Source organism: Balearica regulorum, chromosome 17, assembly GCF_011004875.1.
Source record: "Balearica regulorum gibbericeps isolate bBalReg1 chromosome 17, bBalReg1.pri, whole genome shotgun sequence".
Taxonomy (NCBI): domain Eukaryota; kingdom Metazoa; phylum Chordata; class Aves; order Gruiformes; family Gruidae; genus Balearica; species Balearica regulorum.
In genome coordinates this window covers 3,144,524-3,166,420 of record NC_046200.1, presented here as the reverse complement: position 1 = coordinate 3,166,420, position 21,897 = coordinate 3,144,524, and the positions used below count along the sequence as shown (strand labels likewise).

At 45.8% G+C, this 21,897-nt stretch overlaps 1 protein-coding gene across 2 annotated transcripts in view; it reads left to right on the top strand.

Moving 5' to 3' along the window:
• Positions 1-19,336, top strand: part of SETD1B (SET domain containing 1B, histone lysine methyltransferase) — a 52,305-nt gene extending 32,969 nt beyond the window's left edge. The window contains exons 8-18 of one of the 2 annotated variants that reach the window (XM_075770106.1): positions 4,598-4,768; positions 5,711-5,798; positions 6,722-6,939; positions 7,177-7,315; positions 8,029-8,490; positions 10,295-11,851; positions 14,244-14,410; positions 14,696-14,827; positions 15,466-15,585; positions 15,975-16,112; positions 16,903-19,336. In XM_075770106.1, the coding sequence (XP_075626221.1) occupies positions 4,598-4,768; positions 5,711-5,798; positions 6,722-6,939; positions 7,177-7,315; positions 8,029-8,490; positions 10,295-11,851; positions 14,244-14,410; positions 14,696-14,827; positions 15,466-15,585; positions 15,975-16,112; positions 16,903-17,076 (3,366 nt within the window). In that variant the 3' untranslated portion in view covers positions 17,077-19,336. The remainder of the gene's footprint in view (positions 1-4,597; positions 4,769-5,710; positions 5,799-6,721; positions 6,940-7,176; positions 7,316-8,028; positions 8,491-10,294; positions 11,852-14,243; positions 14,411-14,695; positions 14,828-15,465; positions 15,586-15,974; positions 16,113-16,902) is intronic. The other variant, XM_075770107.1, reaches the window with a different exon arrangement.
• Positions 19,337-21,897: the final 2,561 nt, after the last annotated feature.

The window sequence follows — 21,897 nt, the reverse complement described above, 5'->3', positions numbered from 1 at the left end:
CCGAGGAAGATGTGTCATCCCTCTGCATTGGGGTGGATCTCCTCATCCCTTCCAGCTTTGGGGCCACCTCAGGGCAGCCATTTCTGTGAGAGGGACTAAACGCAGCTCACACCTTGCAAGGGTCTCAGATAACATGTTCATCTTTGGTGGCATGTTGCCCAAGCCAGGCGGCATGGCTGCTCTGCTCATCTCGGCAGGATGCACCAGCCATGCTGGGGCATGACCCAGGAGGGTCTGCAAACGAGCTGTTTTTCTGACTGTGATTTGGAGGACTGTAATGTCCTTTCACAGGCATCTGAGGAAGAGCATCACTGCTGCCCCAGGGCAGGGTCATGGGCTAGGTGACATCCTGAGTGTCTCCACAGCCCCACAGTGGGTGTTTGTGGCCTTCCCCTGCTGGGGGGGGGGGGGGGCCTTGCATGCTCCCATTAAAGCTGAAGTCCACTGAGCAGTAGTCGTAGGAAAAGGCTAGCTGCTCCTACAGACAGAGCAAGGGGAAGAGTGGTTAAAGCACTTACACATAGGAGAGTCCTTTCCACTGTGATCCTTTTGGGAAAGCGTTGAAGAAGGGGGAGGCTGCTCTTACACACCAAAAGCCCAGGGTTATTCCCCTTCAGTGCAGTATTTCTAAGGCCTGAAATTTGAAAAGTTTAACTGATTTTTATTTTTCTTTTTGATGGTCTGGGGCAGTGCTGGCTGCCTCCAGGAAGGGGGTTGCAGGAGGAAACGACCCTGAGATCAGGAGACAAACGTGCAAGGGCTTCTTGCATCTAAGAGGAAGCTGAACTTCAGCTCCAAAAACCTAAAGTCAGATACAACAGGAGTGTTTGAAACCATCAAGCCGCTATTTTGCATTCCCCACTTTGTGTGATGAGATCTGTGGGTATTTCCAGTTCTCTGCACTTCTCCCGCATCCCCAGCGCATATATGCAGCAGCAATTAACTCAAAAGCTGAACATTGGCCAAATATATGAGGAGTTCCAGGGATTAGTTAAGAAAACATGCTTTGCATGAATCCTCTGATCCTTTCTCAGCCAATTTAAAGTGTACCTCAGCCAGCAAACAGCTCTCTGATCTAATATGCGGTGAATTTGTCTCTACTAAAAAAAAAGCTAACACTATAGAAAGGTTCACACAAGCCTCAAAATTAGTATTACAGTGTATTATAACAAAAACCAACAAACCAAAACGAGCACCACAACCTGCAGATACATCTTTTGTTTCAGATGCCAGTTTTCAGAGCAGTATCTTCACCACCTGCTTTTGTAAGCCAGTTGTGTGTTAACTCTGGCGCCTGGGAGAGCTCCTTGGCTTTCCGGAGAGGTTGGTAATGCTGCTGCTTAACAGCTGTTTTATGACAGTGTAATTTGCTCTGGCTTGGAGCTGGTGTGACGTGCGGCAAGAAACCCGGTCCCTCTCCTCCTGACTAATGCTCAGAGCTTCTGCCTCCTACCAGCGAGCGTGTGCCGACAATTTTGGAGGAGGCCTCTGAGTTACCAGGGCAGTGAGGGAAACAGATCCAGGAAATAGTTGCAAAAGCAACAGTTGAAGTACCCGAGAAATTGTTTTAAACCAGACATCCACAGTGAAGAAGCAGAAGCAAGTTGAGGCAGGTCTTCAGCGGCTGCTCAGGCTCTTTTATATCCTGAGCTATGGTTGGATTTAGCGTGTTCCTCCCTCACCTGGAATTTGCAACCCACTTTGGAAAGGGAAGCTGACTGTACCACAGCAGCTCACCACAGTCCTTGCCACGGGTTATGTTGGACGTGAGCAGCCTAATTGAAAATAGGAAATTGCTGCATGGAAACACACTTGTGCTTTCTGTCCAGGAACAGAAATGCCAGAGCCATTGCTGCTTCAGGGCACTGCCTGGAGAAGCCTCTGCCAGGCCACGTGTTACTGTCGCATGCAGAAAAATCTCGCAGATTTCAGTGTCTCCTTTTGGCTGGGACTGGGCAACCCCTGACGTTGGGGCAGGACAGGATTCCTTCTCAGTCATCAGCTGCCTGCTTTTGCCAAAGGAAAACGAAATATGAGTATTCAGCTTAAACTATACCTTCCTATTGCTGTTGTCTTTATATACGCGTGAGGATGAGCCGACTGGCTCCTTGGTGGCAGCTGGAGGTCAGTTCTCCATGTACTTTGCCATCACACTGATTTTTCTAGAATGAACCAAGACCTTCAGGCACTGTTTGAGCTGAAATGATCATCCAAAATGGGCCCTGCACCCCCATTTCCTCCCTCCTCATGGTTTTAATTGGAGCTCCTCGTGTTTTTCCTTACTGATTGACAGTAGTGAAAGAAATTATATAATTTTCAGAGGTTCGGAAGTATAAATAAGACAACATATGTGCTTGTTTACATCTTTTTTTTTTCTTTAGAAATAAACGAGGCAGATTTGTAGGGAGAGATGATATCTTTTAATATCTCCTATCCTTAGACCATCAGCTGCAGCAGCCCTCCTGTTATTTCACAGGGGAGATCAAAGCTCAGCTTCGGAAGTGCGTGAGCTCCACCATATGCCAGTTGCTACAGTAGGTGTGTCCCTCTTTGGTCAGAGGCTTTGTGGGTCTGCTATCTCCCTGACGTTCCCCAAGCATAAGAGCAGGAAGCCTTGTGGTTTTGTTTTTTTTTTTTCCCTGACTGACCAACAATGTTCAAGTTCAGTAGGAAAGAAAATAGTATCTACGCAGCGCTGCTGGCAGCCCCTGAAGCTTCAACAATGCACAAGAAGGCAATGTACTTGTCACCTCCTGTGCCTCAGCTTCTCTCTTTTTCTCTCCGTTTTCTGGCCACCATATTCCATCAAAGGAATGGGCTTGAGCAGCTGGTTGATTGCCAAAAAGTATCGTGCCATAAGTAAAGGGTGGGAAAGCTCAAAGGTAAAGCTGGTCACCTAGGTCAGGCATGATGGAAAATGTATGGGGTGAAAGCTGCTAGGGAGGGCAGCACGTACCATGGAGTTTGTCTGCCTAAGCTAGGGGAAAACTCTTCCCAAATCTAATGGTAGGTTTAGGTTTGAAAGCCTGAGTAAGATGCATTAAGCAGAGTGCCAGGAATAACCAGCCATCCCTGGCCACGGAGTGCCGCTGCCTGGATTCTCTGCTTGATATTCCCATTAGTCTTGTCCCTTATTAGCAGGAGAGCTGAGCTTACGCTTCCTTTTCGGTGATTACAGCCAGCTTCAGCAAATTAGCTCTGTTAATGTCTGTAAGAGAAACCGACTTTTAGATGGCGTTACGCCACCGGCTGATGGGAGTGAATGTTACCTCCAGTGGCCTTCGCTCAAGAAGAGCGTGGCATGCTGCTGTGCGTGACACTCTCCCTGGCTCACCTGCCACTTCAAGGCTGTAGAGGTTTGAATTCCTCCTCTTCCTGCACACCTCAGCTCTGGTGAAAAGGGGTTTATTGTGGCTGAGCAGAGGTCAGGCTGTGTATCTAGTTACCAAGTTTTGTAGACCCTTAGGTGTTTCGCCTAAATATTTTGATTTTCCTGTTTCCCAGGACTGGAGCCTTCTGACAGTTTTTGTGGACTTGGGCTGTGATTGCTAAGTGAACATAGGGATGTGTGTGGTTTTTGACTCACTAAACTGTGCCTTACGGTAAAAAGAAGAAAGGTTTTCCCAATTAGAAGGTTTGAAGTTGCTTTCAGTTATTTGGGTTAGCAAATGAAGGTAGATAACACAGCATTAGGCTAACTTGCCTAAAGCACGCTTGGGTTATTTGTAAGAGGTATATGTGTAGTTCTGTTTCTTGTGTGGCTGTGACCATATCAGATGGGCTCCTGCAGTGCTGGGGAGTTCAGGGGTGGTAGTGTATGAAGATGGTGGTGTATCCCAGCTCCAGAGCTTCTCTTCAGAGTTCATTTGCTCTTCAGGACCTTTGTACAGTAGCTGCTCCTTGGCACTTGGTGCTCCTGCCTGGGTGGAGGAATGTGTTCCCTTAGGCTTCGAGTCCTGGGTTCATGTTTGCACCTTTTCTTCCCCTTTCATTTCTCCTTTTTACAACCTTTGCTTCTAGCTTCTGTGGTGGATTCTGGCTGTTCTGAAGGTGATTACTGTGGTCCCCACACCTGGCAGTGGGGAGACCTGAAATGAGCCATGGGAGCTAATGGATCTGTTCATTTCCGTTGTCCTCTCTTGTGAAGTACTTTGGCCTACATTAAGCTGCCATGTGAAGGAAATTGAGATCGTGTGTAAAAACACTCAGTGAAGAAAGCAAGAGTGTCTGCTTTGCTACCTGCCAGAGTGATTGCTCCAAATGCAACATCACTTGGTGTCCTATGCCAAGCCACAGCTCTGGGAGTCCCAGCAGGTTTGCTCCAGCAGTTTTGGTGCCTTGTGCAGAGAAAATAACTACTTAAAATGCAAAGGGGAGAAGGCTTCTCGGAGATGGAATGGTCTCATTATCAAGAAGAGCTCTTGCACCTTCTCTCTTTCAAGTGTGTGTGGCCTTGTGGTGCATCTTCAGATGCCCTTGCCTTCAGGGAAACTGATGCCTGGGCAAGGTGGTGATATTTCACAAACCTCAACTGTCTAAATGGTTTCCAATGCTCTGCAGGAAACTTTCCCTCTCAACTGTGCTTTCTCTGTTGCAGGCGTCTCTCACTCCAGTGAAGTCTGGAGGAGAACTGGAGGAAAAACCAAAACCAAAGGATCGAATCACATCTTGTCTTTTGGAGAACTGGAACAAAGGAGAAGGCCTGGGATATGAGGGAATCGGCTTGGGGATTGGGTTACGAGGGGCCATCCGGTTGCCATCCTTCAAGGTAAAAACAGAGATCTGTCTTCATTATGCTAGCATTCCCTAAAGGAGCATTAGGAGGACAGACGTCTCTAGGTTCATCCTCCAAAGCCCTACACAGGGCTGTGCTCACTGATGAGGTTGCTTCTGACAGCATCACTCGTAACCCACCAGTACTCTGTAAGAGCAAGGATCCTCTTTCCCAGCCTTAGCTTTTCATGTACTGCTTGTGTGAATTGTCTGTAAAGGATCTCCCTGCTCTGCAAGGTAAATGGGACATTTGCCTGCGTTTAGGACACAGCGTTTCAGCACGACTGTAAAAATATGCTTATGGTCATAGTGCTTTACACAGTTGTTTCTTTGCTTAGAATGTCTTGCAGTTTGGCAGCTGAGTCTCACCTGAAGTTTGGTTAAAAGTGTTCTCTGCCTCATGCGAGTTTACAGAATCAGACTTGCAAGCATAGGGTCACCTATTTTAAAGAGCATTTCCGTAAAAAACGAAAAGTATCTTAAAAAAAGTGAGGGAGGAGGGGAGGGTGAGGGAGAGTAGAGGGGTTCCCTGAAATTAGGGGTTTGAATGCACAGAAGTTGCAAATAAAGGTTTGGGATGAGAGATTCTGCATTCTTCATTTAGAATAAAACTTGGTTTGAGGTTATTTAAGATGTCATAGGCTTAGGCTTTCTTTCCATTTTGCTACATCTCAGACACATGCATTTGTTGAGTTTTCTCTGTCAGCTTCAAAGTACCTGGTGATGACATGCACCATGCTGGTACCCAGAGTGTTCTGATGCAAATTGAAGGGGTAGAATTTCATTCACAGTGAAATTCTGTTTGCAAGCAAATAAAGGGATTAAGAGCTGGGAAAGTGGCCCTTAGTTTCTGGGTGTTAGCAGGAGCAATTTGCTTAAGAAGTTGATTTCTGTGGTTTCTAAACTTTCAGAAATGCTAATTGTGTCTTTTGTTCAGGTGAAAAGAAAGGAGCCACCTGAAGCTGCCTCAGCAGGAGATCAGAAGAGAATCCGGCCTTCTACTTCTGTCGATGATGAAGATGAAGGTTTGCAAAGCACATTTGTTTGAAACACAAGAGCAGATGCAAACCACATGCAAGCTGAATTCTTTTTAAACTTCACAGCAGCGTGCTCACTTACAGTTAGACACAGAGTCAAGGATCTGAGCCAAAACCCTGCTTCTCACAAAACTCTGATCAGCTGGGAGATGTCTCTTCTGGATTCAGTTATCTTAAATTCTCTGGTGGGAAATTTAAGAGCCACATTTTATGAATAACTCATAACCTATTTCAGTTCTGCTGATGCAGGGCTGGTCACCCAGTAGAGGGAGCTCAGATGAGTTCATGGACTGTACGTTGTGGGAGAAACTGTACATTGGAGGACTGTACATTGGGTACATTGTGGGAGAAAGCACGTAAGAGACAGTTTGCACTGTGTTTGATTTTAAAAACAAACCAAAGCTATTTGCCAGAAAAATCTATTTGAAAATATTTTAACATTTTTTCCTGGAAGCAGGGAAGAGTAGAGATAAGGCAAAGCTTTGAATACCCTTTGTTTTACATCAAAAGGTGGATTCAAGTTAGTTGTGCTATAAAGTTGTTTTAGACTAACAAGTGATTTTGAAGCCAGAGTACAGAAGCATTTAGAGTCCTTAAATAAAACAAAAAGGCATTAAATTTGGCTTACCTGTTCTGATCTCAGTCATACCATGTCTCCTGGCTGCTCTGCCTGTAGCTTGTCAGCTTTGGCCATCCACATTTTGCCATCTTTGGCATTTCAACACTTAGTCTCGGCCTCACTTGCACTGTGAAATTAGTAAGTCCCTGTGAGCCTGGGGACTCACGCACCACACGGGCACATTGCTCCTAACTTTGATCTTCCCAAAGAAAAGGTTTCCATTATATGATCATCTCTTTCCCTCCCTTGCAAGGTATTTAATGGCAATTTCCTTCTTGTTTTTGCCCACCAGAGTCGGAGAGGGACAGGGATGCTTCCGATACAACATCTGACCTCTCAAAGAAGGACGCAGAAGCAGTGGGGCTGAGGCGGCGACCAGCAAGGCCGTTGGAGCTCGACAGCGAGGGAGAAGAGGGAGATGAGACGTCAGGGAAAGAGGAAGAGTCTTCCTCAGAGAAGGAAGAGGAGCAGGAAGAAGAGGGAGGCTTGGTGAAAGCAGCACCTGGCAAGGTGTGTTGGTTTGTGATTGCAGTTTTGAATGCTGTCTGTCATGAAAGGGGGTGTAGTAATTCCAGACGCCAAAGTTACCTTATCTAGAAAATGAGCGCTCCTATTAGAACCTCTGTAAGATCATTCCCTCTTCAGGTTCTCTGATCAGCATCCATGAGAGTCACTGGTGGTTACTACTGTGACAACCAGGTCTCAGAGTCAGACACTGTTCATTCTTGGCAATGCTTTCTTGCAAAGGAGGAAGAGGATGACGATGATGATGAAGATGATGATGATGACGATGATGATGAAGATGATGATGAGGATGATGATGATGAGGAAGAGGAGACAGGCATAGACACAAGTGACAAGGAGGAGGAGCAGGACTCCGAGGAGGGTAAGCAGTTCCAGCAGAAGCAGCAAGCATAGCCTTCAGGTCAGGTGTGGTCTCCCTTTTGCACTTGTGAGCTGATATTTTTTATATTTGTACACCTTCCTTCACTGAAGGGCAGTTTTAGACAAGATAATACATACAGGTATTTTGAATTGTTACCTGCAAGGCTTCCATGATCCCTCAGTCTGTGAGTCCCTTTGCAATAGCTCTCCAGCCCAACTTGACAGAGGAGCAGAGATCTTAAAGTCAGCTGTGTTTGTGCTTGTTTTATGAAGTGTTAGGGGCTGGGAGGAGAAGGGACCAGATTTCAAACAGGGGTAATTTAGCTGCTGGTAACTTTCTGTCCTATCAATCAGTTCCTGCTCTGGAAGGTGGTAGCTTCCATATTTTAAAACTATGCATGAAGGCAGCAGAAAATGTTTGTACAGCTCCAGTAAAGAGGCAATCCACCAAGAGACCCATGTGGGCAGGGTGCCAGGCAGCGCTAACTCTGCTGCTCATGGAACTGCCTGTTGTAGGGTGATTGTTGTAAGCATCCACATTCATGGTTTATAAGTCTCTGCAGAAATACATAAATTGGGTGGCAACTCCTTCAAATCCTCACACTGCTCTTTCCATGCTGTTACAGTGTGGAAGTGATATTTGCTCCTGTAGTAGACCCTGATTGTTGAATGAAGTCAGAAAGTGGAATTAATGGTAATTTGTTCTTCTTGTAGATGTAGCAAGTCCTTCATCTTCCAAGGCTGAAGTGGAATCATCTGATGAAAGTGAGGACTCCTCTGAATTTGAGTCGAGTTCAGACTCAGATGATGAAGACGAGGATGATGATGATGATGAAGATGAGGAGGAGGAAGAGGAGGAGGAGGTGGCTGAAGATCAAGACAGAGAAGCCATGGTTGCTGAGACAGACCATGAACCTGTTGGTCATGAGCTTCCTGATGATGAGAGGGAGACTATTTTGGAGCTGTATCCTGTGGATGACTACATGGATGCAACAGGCTTGGGACTCGCAGAGCCAGCTTTGGCAGTGAAAGATGAAGGCATGGAAGAAATCAAGGCAGGGGAAGGTGAATGTGGTGAAGTCCCAGAGGCATCTATTGCTGCTGAAACACTGAAACACTTGGTTATGGAAAGAGACCAGGAGACAAAACTTGCACTGTCTCCCATCTGTAGGCCAGGTATGCCCTTCCATGTGGTTTGGCATTTTTTTACCACATTTCCAAGTACAGTATTCTCACAGCATTCAGTATGTATGATTCTGTATTTCCCTTGTTCTCTTTCTTCCTCCAGTCTTGGCTCTCAGCTAGCGGTTGTCTATACAGGGAAAAAGATCTGTGCTGAACTTTCCTTCCCAGTAAGGAGCTTTACACAAGCCATCTGCTACTAAAAATACTGTGGTTATTGTATCCAGAATATTATTCTGGACCAGTTTAGTTAGTGTCCTAGAGGAACTCAACAGTTGTCATCATCTGAGGGTGACTGATTGGATGGTGTGGTGGCTGAAGCTCAAGATAGAAAAGCCATGGCTGCTAAAACAGAACAGGAATCTGTGCTTAATGAGTCACTACTGACTCTTTTTGGTTTTAATACTGAGGCAGTATGTGACTGGGAAGCTATATGGAGCAGATGAGCGGAGTTGCATAATTATATCTGGTTCCTGATGTTATTATTTATAGGTTTTGTTTTGTTTTTTTACTTAGTCCGTTCAAATGAGTGATACTCCCTGCTTTTCTGGAAGAAAGAAATTTTCCTTGTTCAATACAGAGTTGTATTTAACCCAAGGAAATTAGAAACCTTTTACTGAAACAGGAGTGAGATGCATAAAGGTTTACAAATTCTGCAGCTAGGGGGGAATTAAAAAGTTGAAAACTAGAGCCAACAGGGAGAGCACATGTAATGTGGGCTGCAGTGTGAGCCTTGGGGAAGACTGGACCGTGTTTTGTCACTTGGAGAGCTGGAAATCCAGTCCCTGCACAGGCTGTCACTCTTTGGCTGCCATAAAATCTGAAAGCTGTAAAGAGGCAAAATGTTAAACTGGGCAGGGCAAAGAAGAACCTCTTTTGCAGAGATCCTTTCTAGAACAGGTCGGTGTGCAAAAAGGGCATAAATTTGGGGAGACCTGCATTTGGGCACCTTGATGTGTGGAGTGAGCTGTACAGGTAAGCTGTGGGAACAAGCTCAAACTGCAGCATTCGTCTTGTGCAGCCCAGCCCCGTCATACAGGAATTATAGGGATCGGACCCTTCTCTAGCAACTCTCCAGTTCATTCAACACAAATGGGGAACACTACCCTTCCAATTCTCCAGGCATTTTCACCTCCTTTTGCTCTCCCACTTTAAAATGTTATTTTGAGCTGCCTAACAAGATTCACTGTTGATTCCTTTTGGCCCCGGCCCTAAGGGGGTAAATAAACTCCAGACAAATGAGCCTGCTGCAGAGAGCACAGCATATAAATTGCCTCATTGATACCATCTGAGTGTCTTCTCGTTCATTACAAGGGCTTCCCACTTCCTTCATGTGTTGTTCAAGAGCATTATGCTCCTCCCTTCACTGCTCCCTCCTTTGAGAGCCAAGAGTGCTTCTTGGCCTTGCAATTAGTTTACCTTCCCACATTAGAAAAGCTGATAGCTTGGGGCTCTGACAGCTCTCCTCTGAAGTCCTCACCCCACAATCCCCTAGTTCTTTTTATGTCTGTACAAAAGCTGGTCAGGGATTTTGAAAGCAGAAAACCTTCGTTCTGGCCTGTGTCATAGCTAATCCTCAAATTAATAGTGCATTTTTTTTATGGTCCATTAGGGATGTCTGTGGTAGCGTCTAATTACTCCACACTCTGTGCCTCCAAAATGTAAAGCATTGGATTTTTTAAAGCCTCTCAGTGGAATTGAGCTATTCTGTAATTGCGGCATCTTAAACACGCCTTTACTGGCGAGTAACCGAGTGTAAGCAAAGCTCCTGATTCTCCTCTCTTTTTCCCCCTTTCAGAGGAAGAGTCCGAACCTGCTGCCATGCTGGAGTCGGAGGTACAGGAAGGTCCAAAGCCTGAATCTCAAGATGAGGCGAAAGTGGTCTGTCTCTCGACTCCAGTGGGAGTCTTTGGAGAACCTCTGCCCAATAAAAGCAGCTTCTTTAGCAAATCCGATGACAGCAGCTTAGAAGCTCGTGTTAAAACAAAACTGCCCTCGGCAGCGGAGGACGACGACCGGCTGCCTCGCACGCCTGGACGGGAGGTGATGATCCATTCAGAGACTGATACTCTTCTGCTTCCAGCCCACAAGGTGCCATCCTCTGTGCTTCCCTTACCATCAACTCCTGGTAAAGAAGAATCTTTAGTCCCTCCAGAAAAGTTCCCTGAACAATTACTGGTGACCAAAACGTCCATGGAAGAGGAGATTCCTAGGACTCCTGGGCGGGACATTTTGGCCAAGTCTTCACACCCCCTTGCGAAGTCACAGAGCACGGACACTGTTCCAGCCACGCCAGGAAGCGATGCTCCCCTTACGGGAAGCAGCTTGACCCTCAGTTCCCCTCAAGTCCCAGGGAGCCCCTTTTCCTACCCATCCCAATCTCCTGGCATTAACAGTGGCATTCCTCGGACTCCTGGGAGAGATTTCAATTTCACACCTACTTTCCCAGAGGCTGGTGCTACCATTCCTTGCCTTCTGTCTGGCAAGAAACAGTCAGAGGATGAGCTAGATGAGAAACCCTTTAAAGAGCCTCTTGGTGCTTCCCTTACGATCAGCATGAACAGTGTTCCTTCCCCTATCCCCTTTGCCAGCCCCCCACAAGCAGATTTCCACACAGACATGGGTTTGCCACCTGATGAGCCAATACCTGTAGCAGCCCTGTCATGCATGCATGGAGATGGAAGAATGCCCATTGAGGAATGCAAGGCAGAAGTAAAATCTGTTTTGCTGTCACCAGAAGTACCCGCTGGTGCTTCTGTTCTTCCTCCCCCACCGCCACCTTCTGTGCTTCCCAAAAGGAGGCCAGGTCGGCCAAAACGGTCACCGCCTTCTGTCCTCTCGTTGGATGTCTACTCTGGCAAAGCCATAGAACCTCCTCCTGTGCCAATGGCCTTGGTGGAAAGTGCTGTGGGCAAAGAGCTGTTGAGTGGACATCCTGATGCTTTCTATGGACTGAAAGACCCTGAAGCCGTCACCCTGGACTTCAGGAATGACGGTTTCCATGAGAAAATAGCAGCTGAGACAGTTGCAGAGAAACTGCCATTTAAGGAACTGGAGAACCAGTGGAATGAAGACTTCAAGGAAGAAGAAGCTCACGTGAAACCTAAAAGACAGTGGCGAAGGCAGAAGAAGACGCCTGAGGACCTCCCAGTTATTCCTTCCCCTGAGTATTCCCCACCCCGGCCTCAGTTTAGGCCACGCTCCGAGTTTGAGGAGATGACCATTTTGTATGATATTTGGAACGGAGGCATAGATGAGGAAGATATCAAATTCATGTGTATCACATACGACCGCTTGTTACAGCAGGACAATGGTATGGACTGGCTCAATGACACCCTGTGGGTATTCCATCCTTATATCCTTTCTCACTGGCGCTCTGCGTTACACAACACGCGTAAGATGCATTAGATGGTCATTGTGTAGGACTCGCAGTGCAAAAGACTAAGTTGGTGGAAGAAGCATTTTGCTTACTAGAATAGCAATTGCTTATATCAGCAGGGAATTTTAGACTGTTTTATTCCCTGAAGCTGTAGTACAAAAATACTGCAGAAGTGGCTGTTCTTGCTGCATCTTCAATCTAGGACTGCAGGGAAAATCTGTATGCACCTCTTCTGGGGAGATGTCCTTTCTAGTTTGAGAAGCTTCTGTCTGCATTTAAACCAGACTTTTTTTTTCTTTTTTTTTTTTCTCAGGCTTGCCTGTGGAATTTCTAGTCTGCACATACAGGGTTTTAACTTGGGGCTAAAACTTGCTGTAAAAATAATCTCACCATCTGCGCCCAAAATGATGAGTTAGTGGTGCTAGCAGCTCTAACTTGCTTTGAGTTTGAAATCCTAATAAAAGCAATGGTTTCTAAGCAGCACATCAAGGACAGACGCAGCCCCAGGCTGGACCGGGGAATGTACTGCTATGCACTTCAGCGGGGAGCGCACGTAGCACCGGCTGCTGCTGGTGGGGCAGAGTCTGGCCCCATCTCCGCCCTCCCTGCCCATTATCTGGTAGTTGGCAGCGTAGGCTGTAGCTTTGAATCTCTGGGAGCGTTTTTGGGACGCAGAGGCTGTATGTGTGTAAAGCCATCGTAGTGATCTCCGCAACAGAGCCTAAAAGGCAGAGCTCATAACCTAAGAACTCTATAGTAATGTTTTTAGGAAGGAAATACGAATTTATGTGTTAGAGAATACAAATGCACCACCTCGTGTGTTGCTAGACATCATGTGGAGTTAAAATACCTCATCCCTTACTCCCTGCAAGATACGAAAGCAAAAGCAAAAAAGCCCAAACCACTTAAAATAGTCACTGATATAATACTAGTAAAAAGCAAGTGGAGCTCAGTGCTGAGCTCTGCGTTTTAGTCCTTTCTTTCTCTCCATCTCAGAGGGCAACGTCTAAGATTAAATTTATAATTTTCTGCCTTTTCATACCAGTGTAACAGTCTTGAAATAGAACTATTTAATTGTTTGAAGGATATATTCTAGAAAGATGAGGAAGTGTGTCGTCCCCAGTAGTTCTCAGTCTGTGTCTGCCCCATTTGGGGAAGCGGTTCCGAAACCAAACCAGTTTCAAGGTGGGAGTAATTGGCCCCGCGGTGGTGGGGAACCAGAGCCAGGGAAAGGCAGAGCGGGATGGCTGAGGGTAGGGCTTGCCTGCGACTAGGCGCTTAAATGTCTTCGCATTTGGCAACTTATGGAATGGAAATACATGAAACCTGTTTCCCTGTTAATAAGGATTATTGTAACAGCAAATTTACAGTCACTTTTTAAACCATTTAAAAATGATCTGCAGCCAGTTGTCAGTTCACCTTGTGCTACGCTGCATGATAGGTGTGAGGGTACCTGCAGGGTTCACCTGCTTTGCAGCAAGCTCAGCGGCTCTGAGTTCAGGGCCATCACGTCTTGCTTTTTCTGGTTCCTCTCCTTCAATTTTCTGATGTTAAGGAGATGTTATGACTCACAGCGAGCATTTTTGGGCTAGATCTCAATTGTCACAGGCTTCGTGGCTGTGTTTTTGGGGTGAGCTGCCAGCAGTACAGCTCCACTGTCCTTCCAGAAGCCAAAGACCCAAAGGTGCCTTCTGCCTGCTCAATGCGGTGTGTCCTTGCCAGGCCAGCTGCAGGTTTTCTTAACTGATCAGGACAGTGGGGTTTGAAACATCTGCACAGGGTCTTACCCTTTGCACCAGTGTCTGAAGGCGCTGATTTACTGAGGCTGGTGAGAGCAGCATCTCTGAGCCCTTTGGGCTGAGGAGCATCTCTTGCCCGTCTGTGCTGCTTCTAGCCCTAGTCGGTGGGGATGATTTCTGCGGTGAGGTCAGTGTGGTGTCTTCAGGGCTTGGGGTAGCTGCAAGAAGTTTCTGGAGGTAGAACAAAAGCATGTCGCTCAAAACGGAGAAAATGGTACGTCCAGATGGCTGGGCAGCTGCTGCCTGTGTGCGTAGTGGGTGCTGTGGGGAAATCCTTGCTCAAACAAGTTTCTCTTGACAGCTTAACCTTTTTATGTTCAAATTTTCGTTCTCTCTTTTCTTTAGTTTCCCAAAACATGCAGCTAAGAAGAAAAGACCTTGCTTGGTTTTCCTGTAAACATATGGGCTTCAGTGATAGTTTTTATTTTTCAATAGTATTGTTAATTTTTGCAACCCCACCAAAACCTTCATAATTTTCCACGCTCCTGGTGTTTCCACGCTCCATGTAGCTGTAGCAAGTTTTGTCTGATATCCATTGGTGGCTGCGTTTCTCCTTAACTTCTTTCCACCTACTAGCTTTTCTACCCCCAAGAAAAAGAAGCGGGATGATGGGATGCGGGAGCACGTGACAGGCTGTGCACGAAGTGAAGGCTATTACAAAATTGATAAGAAGGACAAACTTAAATACCTCAACAATAGCCGAGCTTTTGCAGAGGAACCTCCAGCTGACACGCAGGTGAGGACACGTCCTCCACTGACTGACGGGGTGCGAATGGGATTTGGCTTTATACGGTGTCACGCACAGTGGCTGCTTCCTGCCTTTTGGCAAGGAGGGAGGTGAAGCTGTTGCTACGCCTGCGTTGAGTTGGCCATCCAGGAGCTGCTGGAGAGGTCTTAGTGTTTGATGTGGGATGTTTTAGGAGGCCATGCGTTCTGCAGTGATGTGTTGTAGGACAAGGGATTGCTCACAGGGAGGGTGCAGGCTGTTGGGTCAACTTTGATCACCTGTTTGTCATCTCAGGGTATGAGCATCCCTGCCCAACCTCATGCTTCCACCCGGGCTGGCTCTGAGAGGCGGTCAGAACAACGCAGGCTCCTCTCCTCCTTCACCGGTAGCTGTGACAGTGACCTGCTCAAGTTCAACCAGCTCAAGGTAGGTCACCTTGGGTTGTTGCTTTGCACAGGGGCTGGTTGGGAGCAGGCTGAGGCCAGGGCGGGGGACCTCCTGCCAGTTCGGTCTCACCTTGATGATGGCCATCTCAGCACTGGGCACCTCTGTGTGTGCCAGAGGCTGGAATGGTACCTGCCTCTCCTGTACTTCCACGCAATACAACTCGACACAACAATACACTTAATACAACGTGTAATACAAATAGTTTACCTGAAGAAATAGGAACGGAGAAAACATGACACTTAGTCCAGCGTGCTGGACTAAGCAGAGACATGAGCTGGCTGATAAGTGGCTGTAAATAAGTATATGATGATTACAGAGCTTGAGCCCTAGTCATAACCATGAGGGTTATGCAGGACAGAGACCAATGACCTCAAAGGGTCTGTTCTCCCCAGCGTGTGGTCAGCGGTAAAAACCCAAGTACTGCAACTCTGTGGGACGCCTCCCATGACCTCCGTCCTGCCTTCTTGTCGCCGCAAGACAGAAAGAAACTAAATGGGGTTGAAGTACCCCAGCACTGCTTGTGGCTTGGAGCATGCTGAGGACGCTGGACCCAGGGACGGCCTTTCTGTCCTGTGGCTAATTCAGGGTTGGGGTTTTGGGGTGTTTTCTTCATGCAGTTCCGGAAGAAAAAACTAAAATTCTGCAAGAGCCACATTCATGACTGGGGCCTTTTTGCTATGGAGCCCATTGCAGCTGATGAGATGGTGATTGAATACGTGGGCCAGAACATCAGGCAGGTAAGCTGGACTGTGGGTGAAATCTGGGTAAAAACCAGCCCTGAAAGAAGTGCTCGAGTATGACAGCGGGGGCTGGAGTCCCTGCTGTAGGGTGTTAGCTGTGTCAGGTAGGCAGAGGTTGGCACGTGGTTTGGAGGTACAAGGATGGGACTTTCAACAACCCATAGAAACTAAGCACTCAGATCCCTAAGAGATGAGCTCTTGAGAAGCCCACCCTGAACTTCAGTGTTTTCAGTTAAGTCAGTTAAGTTCAGTTAAGTTCTCTTGGGGTGTTAGGGATCATGTGTCTGCTGAGTGTCACAAGCACAGCTCAGGTGAGCGTTGTGTAGATCCCTGCTTACAGACACTTCTGTGACATGTCCTGACACAATGCATTGGGTTTTCTTTAGGTCATTGCTGACATGCGTGAAAAGCGATACGAGGATGAAGGCATCGGAAGCAGTTACATGTTTAGAGTCGATCATGACACCATCATCGATGCCACTAAATGCGGAAACTTTGCCAGGTTTATTAATCACAGCTGCAATGTAAGTATCATGTTTTTTCACATAATTGTACTCTGACATACTGATAAACCCATTGAGTCCTTGCTAACTTTGATTGGAGCCACATTCAAAAGTAGCAGGGGGTCACAGGGTTATGACGAAATGTTAATGAGCTGCAGCAGATCAAAACAGAGACTAAACTAGTGTAAAGAGATTTGAGAGACCTGAGAAATGAAACACACAGCGAGACAGAGTACACTCGGAATCCTCCTAACCATGTTGGGGGGGACCTAATGGACACTGTTCAAACATATCTGACAAAGATTTCCTTAAAACAACCCAAATTTTAGCATTGTTATTCTGCTGTGGGAACAGTCTCCTTCTAGTGTCATAGAATGGTTTGGGTTGGAATGGGCCTCAAAGATCAGAGTCCACGTGGGAAAAGTATTCTCTGCCCTGGCAGGTAGAGAAACTGCTTTCGCCTCTGCTCTGTGCTGCAGTCTACACTCAAAGACTTGGCTGCCCAACCAAATTATTGAGCATTAGGCTGCTCTTATCCCGTGACAAACTTGGTGCAGCATCATCCAGGCTCTTCTGCACCACAGGATGTGGATATTTTGAAGGAGCACAGAGTGCTGCTCTGTTTTCTGGCTTCATGCCTCCTTCTCTCAGCTGCCCACTGAATTCCCTGGGTCCAGGCTCTGGAAGCGTGGCTGAGGCTGTCTAGGGAAGGGACTGCCCTACTCTATTTTAGCTTGGAATAATTGTGTGGAGGCTGGGAAGCCGTGACCATCAGGAGCCTAAATCATTACCTGTTCTGTCACCCTTGCAGCCAAATTGTTATGCTAAAGTGATCACAGTGGAGTCTCAGAAGAAGATCGTCATCTACTCCAAACAGCACATCAATGTGAATGAGGAAATTACCTATGACTACAAGTTTCCAATAGAGGATGTAAAAATCCCGTGTCTATGTGGCTCTGAGAACTGCAGGGGAACCCTGAACTGAACTGATCTCGAGGTTTCTCGTCACACTTGCACCTTCGGCCATGTCAAAACTGTGGTAACCAGGTGTGGTTGCACTTTGCCAAAAAAAAAAAAAAAGGAAAATTAAAAAAAAAAAAGAAAAAAAGGAAGAAAAAAAATTAAAAAGAAAAAATATTTAAAAAAAAAAAAAGAGAGGAAAAAAGAGAAGAAAAAACCAAGCAAGTTTCGCACTTCTGCCAGGATCACGAATGAAAGCAAAAAGCGCACATGCTTACGAGGACTGTTCATGTTTCAGGTGCTCTTTCCTTTTCAGATCCAACACGCACACAAAAAGGTGACTACCGTTTTGTGGCATGATCTATCCAAACACTAGCTTCTCTGTTCAGTCCCTACATTAATGCTCCATAATGGGATAATGGTACCTTTTTTAAAAATTGTTATAAACCTTCATCTTTTCATAAATGCTGCTACCTTTTTCTCATCAGTTTTGTTGGTTGAAAAAGACATTCAACGTTTAAATGTGAAGCAGAGACTGAAAATGCCATATAGGGTTTGTTGGGAGCTTGATTGGCTGAAATTGCACAGATTTCTCAGAGTAAGCTGTAAATAAATGTAAGGTTGATGTTACAGAGCAAGCCAGAGGCTTGAGGGTGTGTGAATGGGTGTGCGCGTGTGCTTGGGTGTGTGTATGTATGGAGATGTGTCTGCAATGAGACTATAGGTGAACTGTCCTGCCTTTTTGTTAGGGATGAGCCTGAACAAATTCCCTAAAGCCAGACACCCCAGGGAACAGTCAGGTCAGCTGCAGACCTCAACTAGCGCCTTGGGCTCGTCTCTAATTCTCATATGCCATGCTGGTATATTGAGGGATCAAAACCTCCGCACCCGTACGCGAAAAATATTTGGATACCGCAATCGCTAGTAAGAAGTTGAGTCAGCTGTGTAGCTGTAGCGTTGTGGCACGGCGTGTGGCCTTTGGGGATGCCCATTTCTTGAAGGTCAGTTTGCCTTGCATGCAAAAAAGGCTGAGGCTGAAATTAAGTAGACAATTCAGCCCGCGTTTACGCTGTAGAAATCTTACCCTCCTTGTAAGCATACACTACGGCCCACGTTTATAACAGGATGTTTTGCTTGTAGATGGGAAACAGGCTGATGTGTGTCTCGTATTAATTTTTCTCACTTTTGTCTGCATTTCCCTGCCCTTCCAGGGTTTTACATGGAGTATTTGCTCTGTCCTTGAATGTGGGAGATGCCTCCTGTGATAGGAGCAAGCTGTGCCGTGCCGCTCTCCTCCCTCCGTTACTCAGTAACTTGCCCTGGGGTGGTCCCATCCCACCAGCAAAAGCGAACGTGGTTAAAGTGTCCCCGAGAGCGGCTGCGGGAGCTATCCTGTCCTCCCCCATCTACAGCATAAAAACAAATGCTCCTTTAAATTTGGAAGGCATATTTTGAAATTGTTTTTTTGATATATTTTGTCCTTGTAGACGTGCTGAGTTGAAGGTTGCAGTTCTTCGAGAGGCCCCATTTAAAAATGGGACAAAACACCAAAGAAAATACTTCTTTGGATGTGATCTGGAAATATTACACGACCGTTCAGGTATAGACAGGATCAGTTTATCAACTTGCATTGAATTTCTCCTGCTTTAAAAGTAGAGATTAGTTGTACTAAAACCTTTTTAATTGGCTTATAAGGGGAAGTTGCAATGTCATTATGAAATGGGAAGATTATCTGCATAACTAAACATCATCTCCCCACAGAACAAATTGCACAGCCGTATTCTTGTAGCCTTTAAAAAAATCAGCAATAATTGCTGTATGACTGCAGCTCCACAGTCAGAGGTTACAACCTTGCAAAAGAGTTTCCTGCAAGTTTTTTCAGCTGTTACATGGAATTGCCAGGCCCGCGCTGCAGAGTGGAGCTTGTAATGTAGGTTAGACCTATGCATCTGAATTTCTTCCTCAGACAAAAGGCCTGAAAAAACAGGAACACGCAGACTGCTACAAGCTGCCTTAATACCGCCTGTATTTCTGAAGGCGAGGAAATTGTCGCTGAGATAGGACAGTCCATAGTCTCATCTCTTTTTTTGTTTTGGTTTTGTTGTTTCCCCTCTTCTTTATAAATCTCTCCAGCAATTGGGTAATGGTGACCCAGAACCTAAAATTATGAGAAGCACAACTAGTTTCTGTCATTGAACGTTGGTTGTAACTGCAGCGATGGCAGGAGCACTTGGGAGTTAAACCAGCTGCTCAATTTATTTTGGTTTTGATGTTTGGTTTTTTTTTTTTTAAATAAGGTTCATCTTCTTGTGTTGACGCTCCAATTGGCATCTCTACAGCTTGGCCTTTTACTTTCAAAGCTTTGGAAATGCACAGAAGTTTCCTGTGTCTCAGAACTGAAGCCCCTGCGTGCGGCAGTTCTGCCGATGTCCTTGGCCTTCTTCCTCTCTGGTCCATCAAACCGGTGCATTAACGGTGGTTTTGTGGGGGCGAAGACACCCCAAATAGCCCAGCCCCTAAGTACCTGCTGACAGTTTTGTATTTCCCAGCATATCTGTGTGCTCTGGAGGGGATTAGCCCCTGCGGTTTTCCTTAATCTTTGTTGAGGAGAGGTGGGGAGGCAGGTCGCTGTCTTCTGAAACGAGACCTACAGGTTGGGGTGCTTCACGGTGTTTTTAGGAGCACCAAAGCCGTTTGGGTGCCAAAGACCACAAGCACCTAAATCACTTTGGTACTTCTGAAACTGCCCGTAACCCATCCCTTTTTAGGATCCCAGACAAATAACGTGAGTTTTTGGAAGAGCTGAGCTCCCAGTAGCCCCCCAGGAGGAAATGGGGCTGTTGGACCCACAGTGCTTCCGTGGGTCTAACTAAAATCACGTTAGTCTGGTCTCAAAGCCAAACCTGAGGCTTCTCTTTTCTTCCCCATAAGAAGAAATGGCTGCTTCTTCTGGCTTGCAGAGTCCTTCCTGCGTAGCTTTTGTCTCAGACTGCGAAGCTGCTCCATCCCCAAACCAGATCATTTTGCGGTGAGGATTTTAAGTCTGGCTTAGTGATTTCTGTGAGCTGCCGCAGTTGCTTGTGGCTGCCCTGTCCAGGCAAGCCGGCAGGGTCTCATTGGGGCAGGAGAGCCCTACAGCCACGGACGTGGTTTTGGAGGGCAGCCCCGTGGAGATGCCTTTCTAATCCCTCCCAGGTACTTTGGCTCGTAGGTAGGAAGGGGGAGATGAGAGGAGGAAGGCTGAAGGTGTGGAATTCACACCCCAGCCTGGATCGGACCCAGCGTTTGCCTCCCGCAGTCAGCACAGGTACCCCGGCACCCCATGGAAATAGTGGCAAGAACTAAAAAGAAACCTCACCAGCTTTAGAGAGAGATTTACTGGAGTTTAGTTTGCTGCAAAGCCTGTCCCAAATTTATTTTCACTTAGAGTGAAACCTAAGACAAAAAAGAGAGAGACATCGACTGTGCTCCCTGCAAAATTATATCTCAGTAGGTGAAACGACCCAAGAAAATAGTGCAAATGTTTTGGAAATACAACTTAAATCTTTAGTTTCCCAACGTGGAGCTGGCTTGAGTTCAGGGCGCAGATGCCGCCGCAGTTGGCGTTTCTAGGAAGCGCGCTCTGTGCTTGCAAATCCCGCCTGCCGCTGCCCAACACCTTCATTTTTCCGTTTGGTTCACACCCCTGTTTGCAATTCCAGGTCGGTCCCAATAAGTGGTCTGTGACTATCGGGGGTCCGGGAGGGGAGGGGGCTCATCTTGCAGATATTTATATTGTATAGAGCAGCTTATTTCTACAAGAAAAAAAAAAAAGCAAACATTTTTAAACTCCAACAAATTATACAGTAGTTTCAGTTCTGGTTTTTGTGACCTTTTTCAGGGATCATTTCAGTGCATTTCTGTATAAAATAAAAATTTAAGGAAAAAAGGATTTTGAAGTATAAAAAAATGCATCTTCTGTACATAGGCAAACTCAAGAATCTTCTCTTCAAACACTGTTTCTTGTAGAAACATGTTGAAATTTTTTTGCTGATTTCTTTGTACTTCAAGAGCATGTAAATAATTTATTAAAAGTGACTATTGTAATTTGGAGTTCTTTTTAAACAGATTCCAGCTCTAAATCATGTCACGGAGATGGGGAGGAAGAAGGACTAAGTATAGCAAAGGAGCTGGTGGCATTTACAGCTTGTGTCAAGCTTTGTATAATGTAAATTCTGTATAAATATGTTTTTTGTCAAATAAATAGATGGAATTAGAAGCATTAAGAAACTGAAGACAAAAAATTGCCAAGTCAAGGCTTCTTTTTTCCCCCCCGCCCTCAGTCTGAAACCTAATGTGCAAAATCTATTTATTTCAAGCGAGGAAATGTGTACAGTCTAATAGACAACCTAAAATGTATTTAAGCGAGTTTGCAACTGGATTTTTTCAATTTAATATTTGTTTTGTTTTTATGAGTTTCCTCCTTAATTGCCACTGTAGTATTCGTCCAAGTGAAAAGAAACACATCGTAACGGACACTCTAAAACAAATGGGCAGTTTTAAAAGCGAAATGGAAGAACACCCAGCTCCCAATCCTTGCAGTTTTCTGGTTCGATAAACAGATTGTTTTAATTCACAGTGTGAAAATAAAGGGCCTCCTTTAAAAGGAGGCAGGTAAAATGGTTTGCAATAAATGGAAAAAAAAATAATTTTTTTTTTAAGTTCCTTAAAAAAAACAACTCTGCTTTGAAGATTTAGGATTTCTGCTTTTTCTTTTGTTAAGCAAATTTATAAATTTAGGGATGTTTTGTGCATATAGAATCTGTCACCAGTATGTATCTTGTTTTGAAGAAAGTGTTTTTGTTGT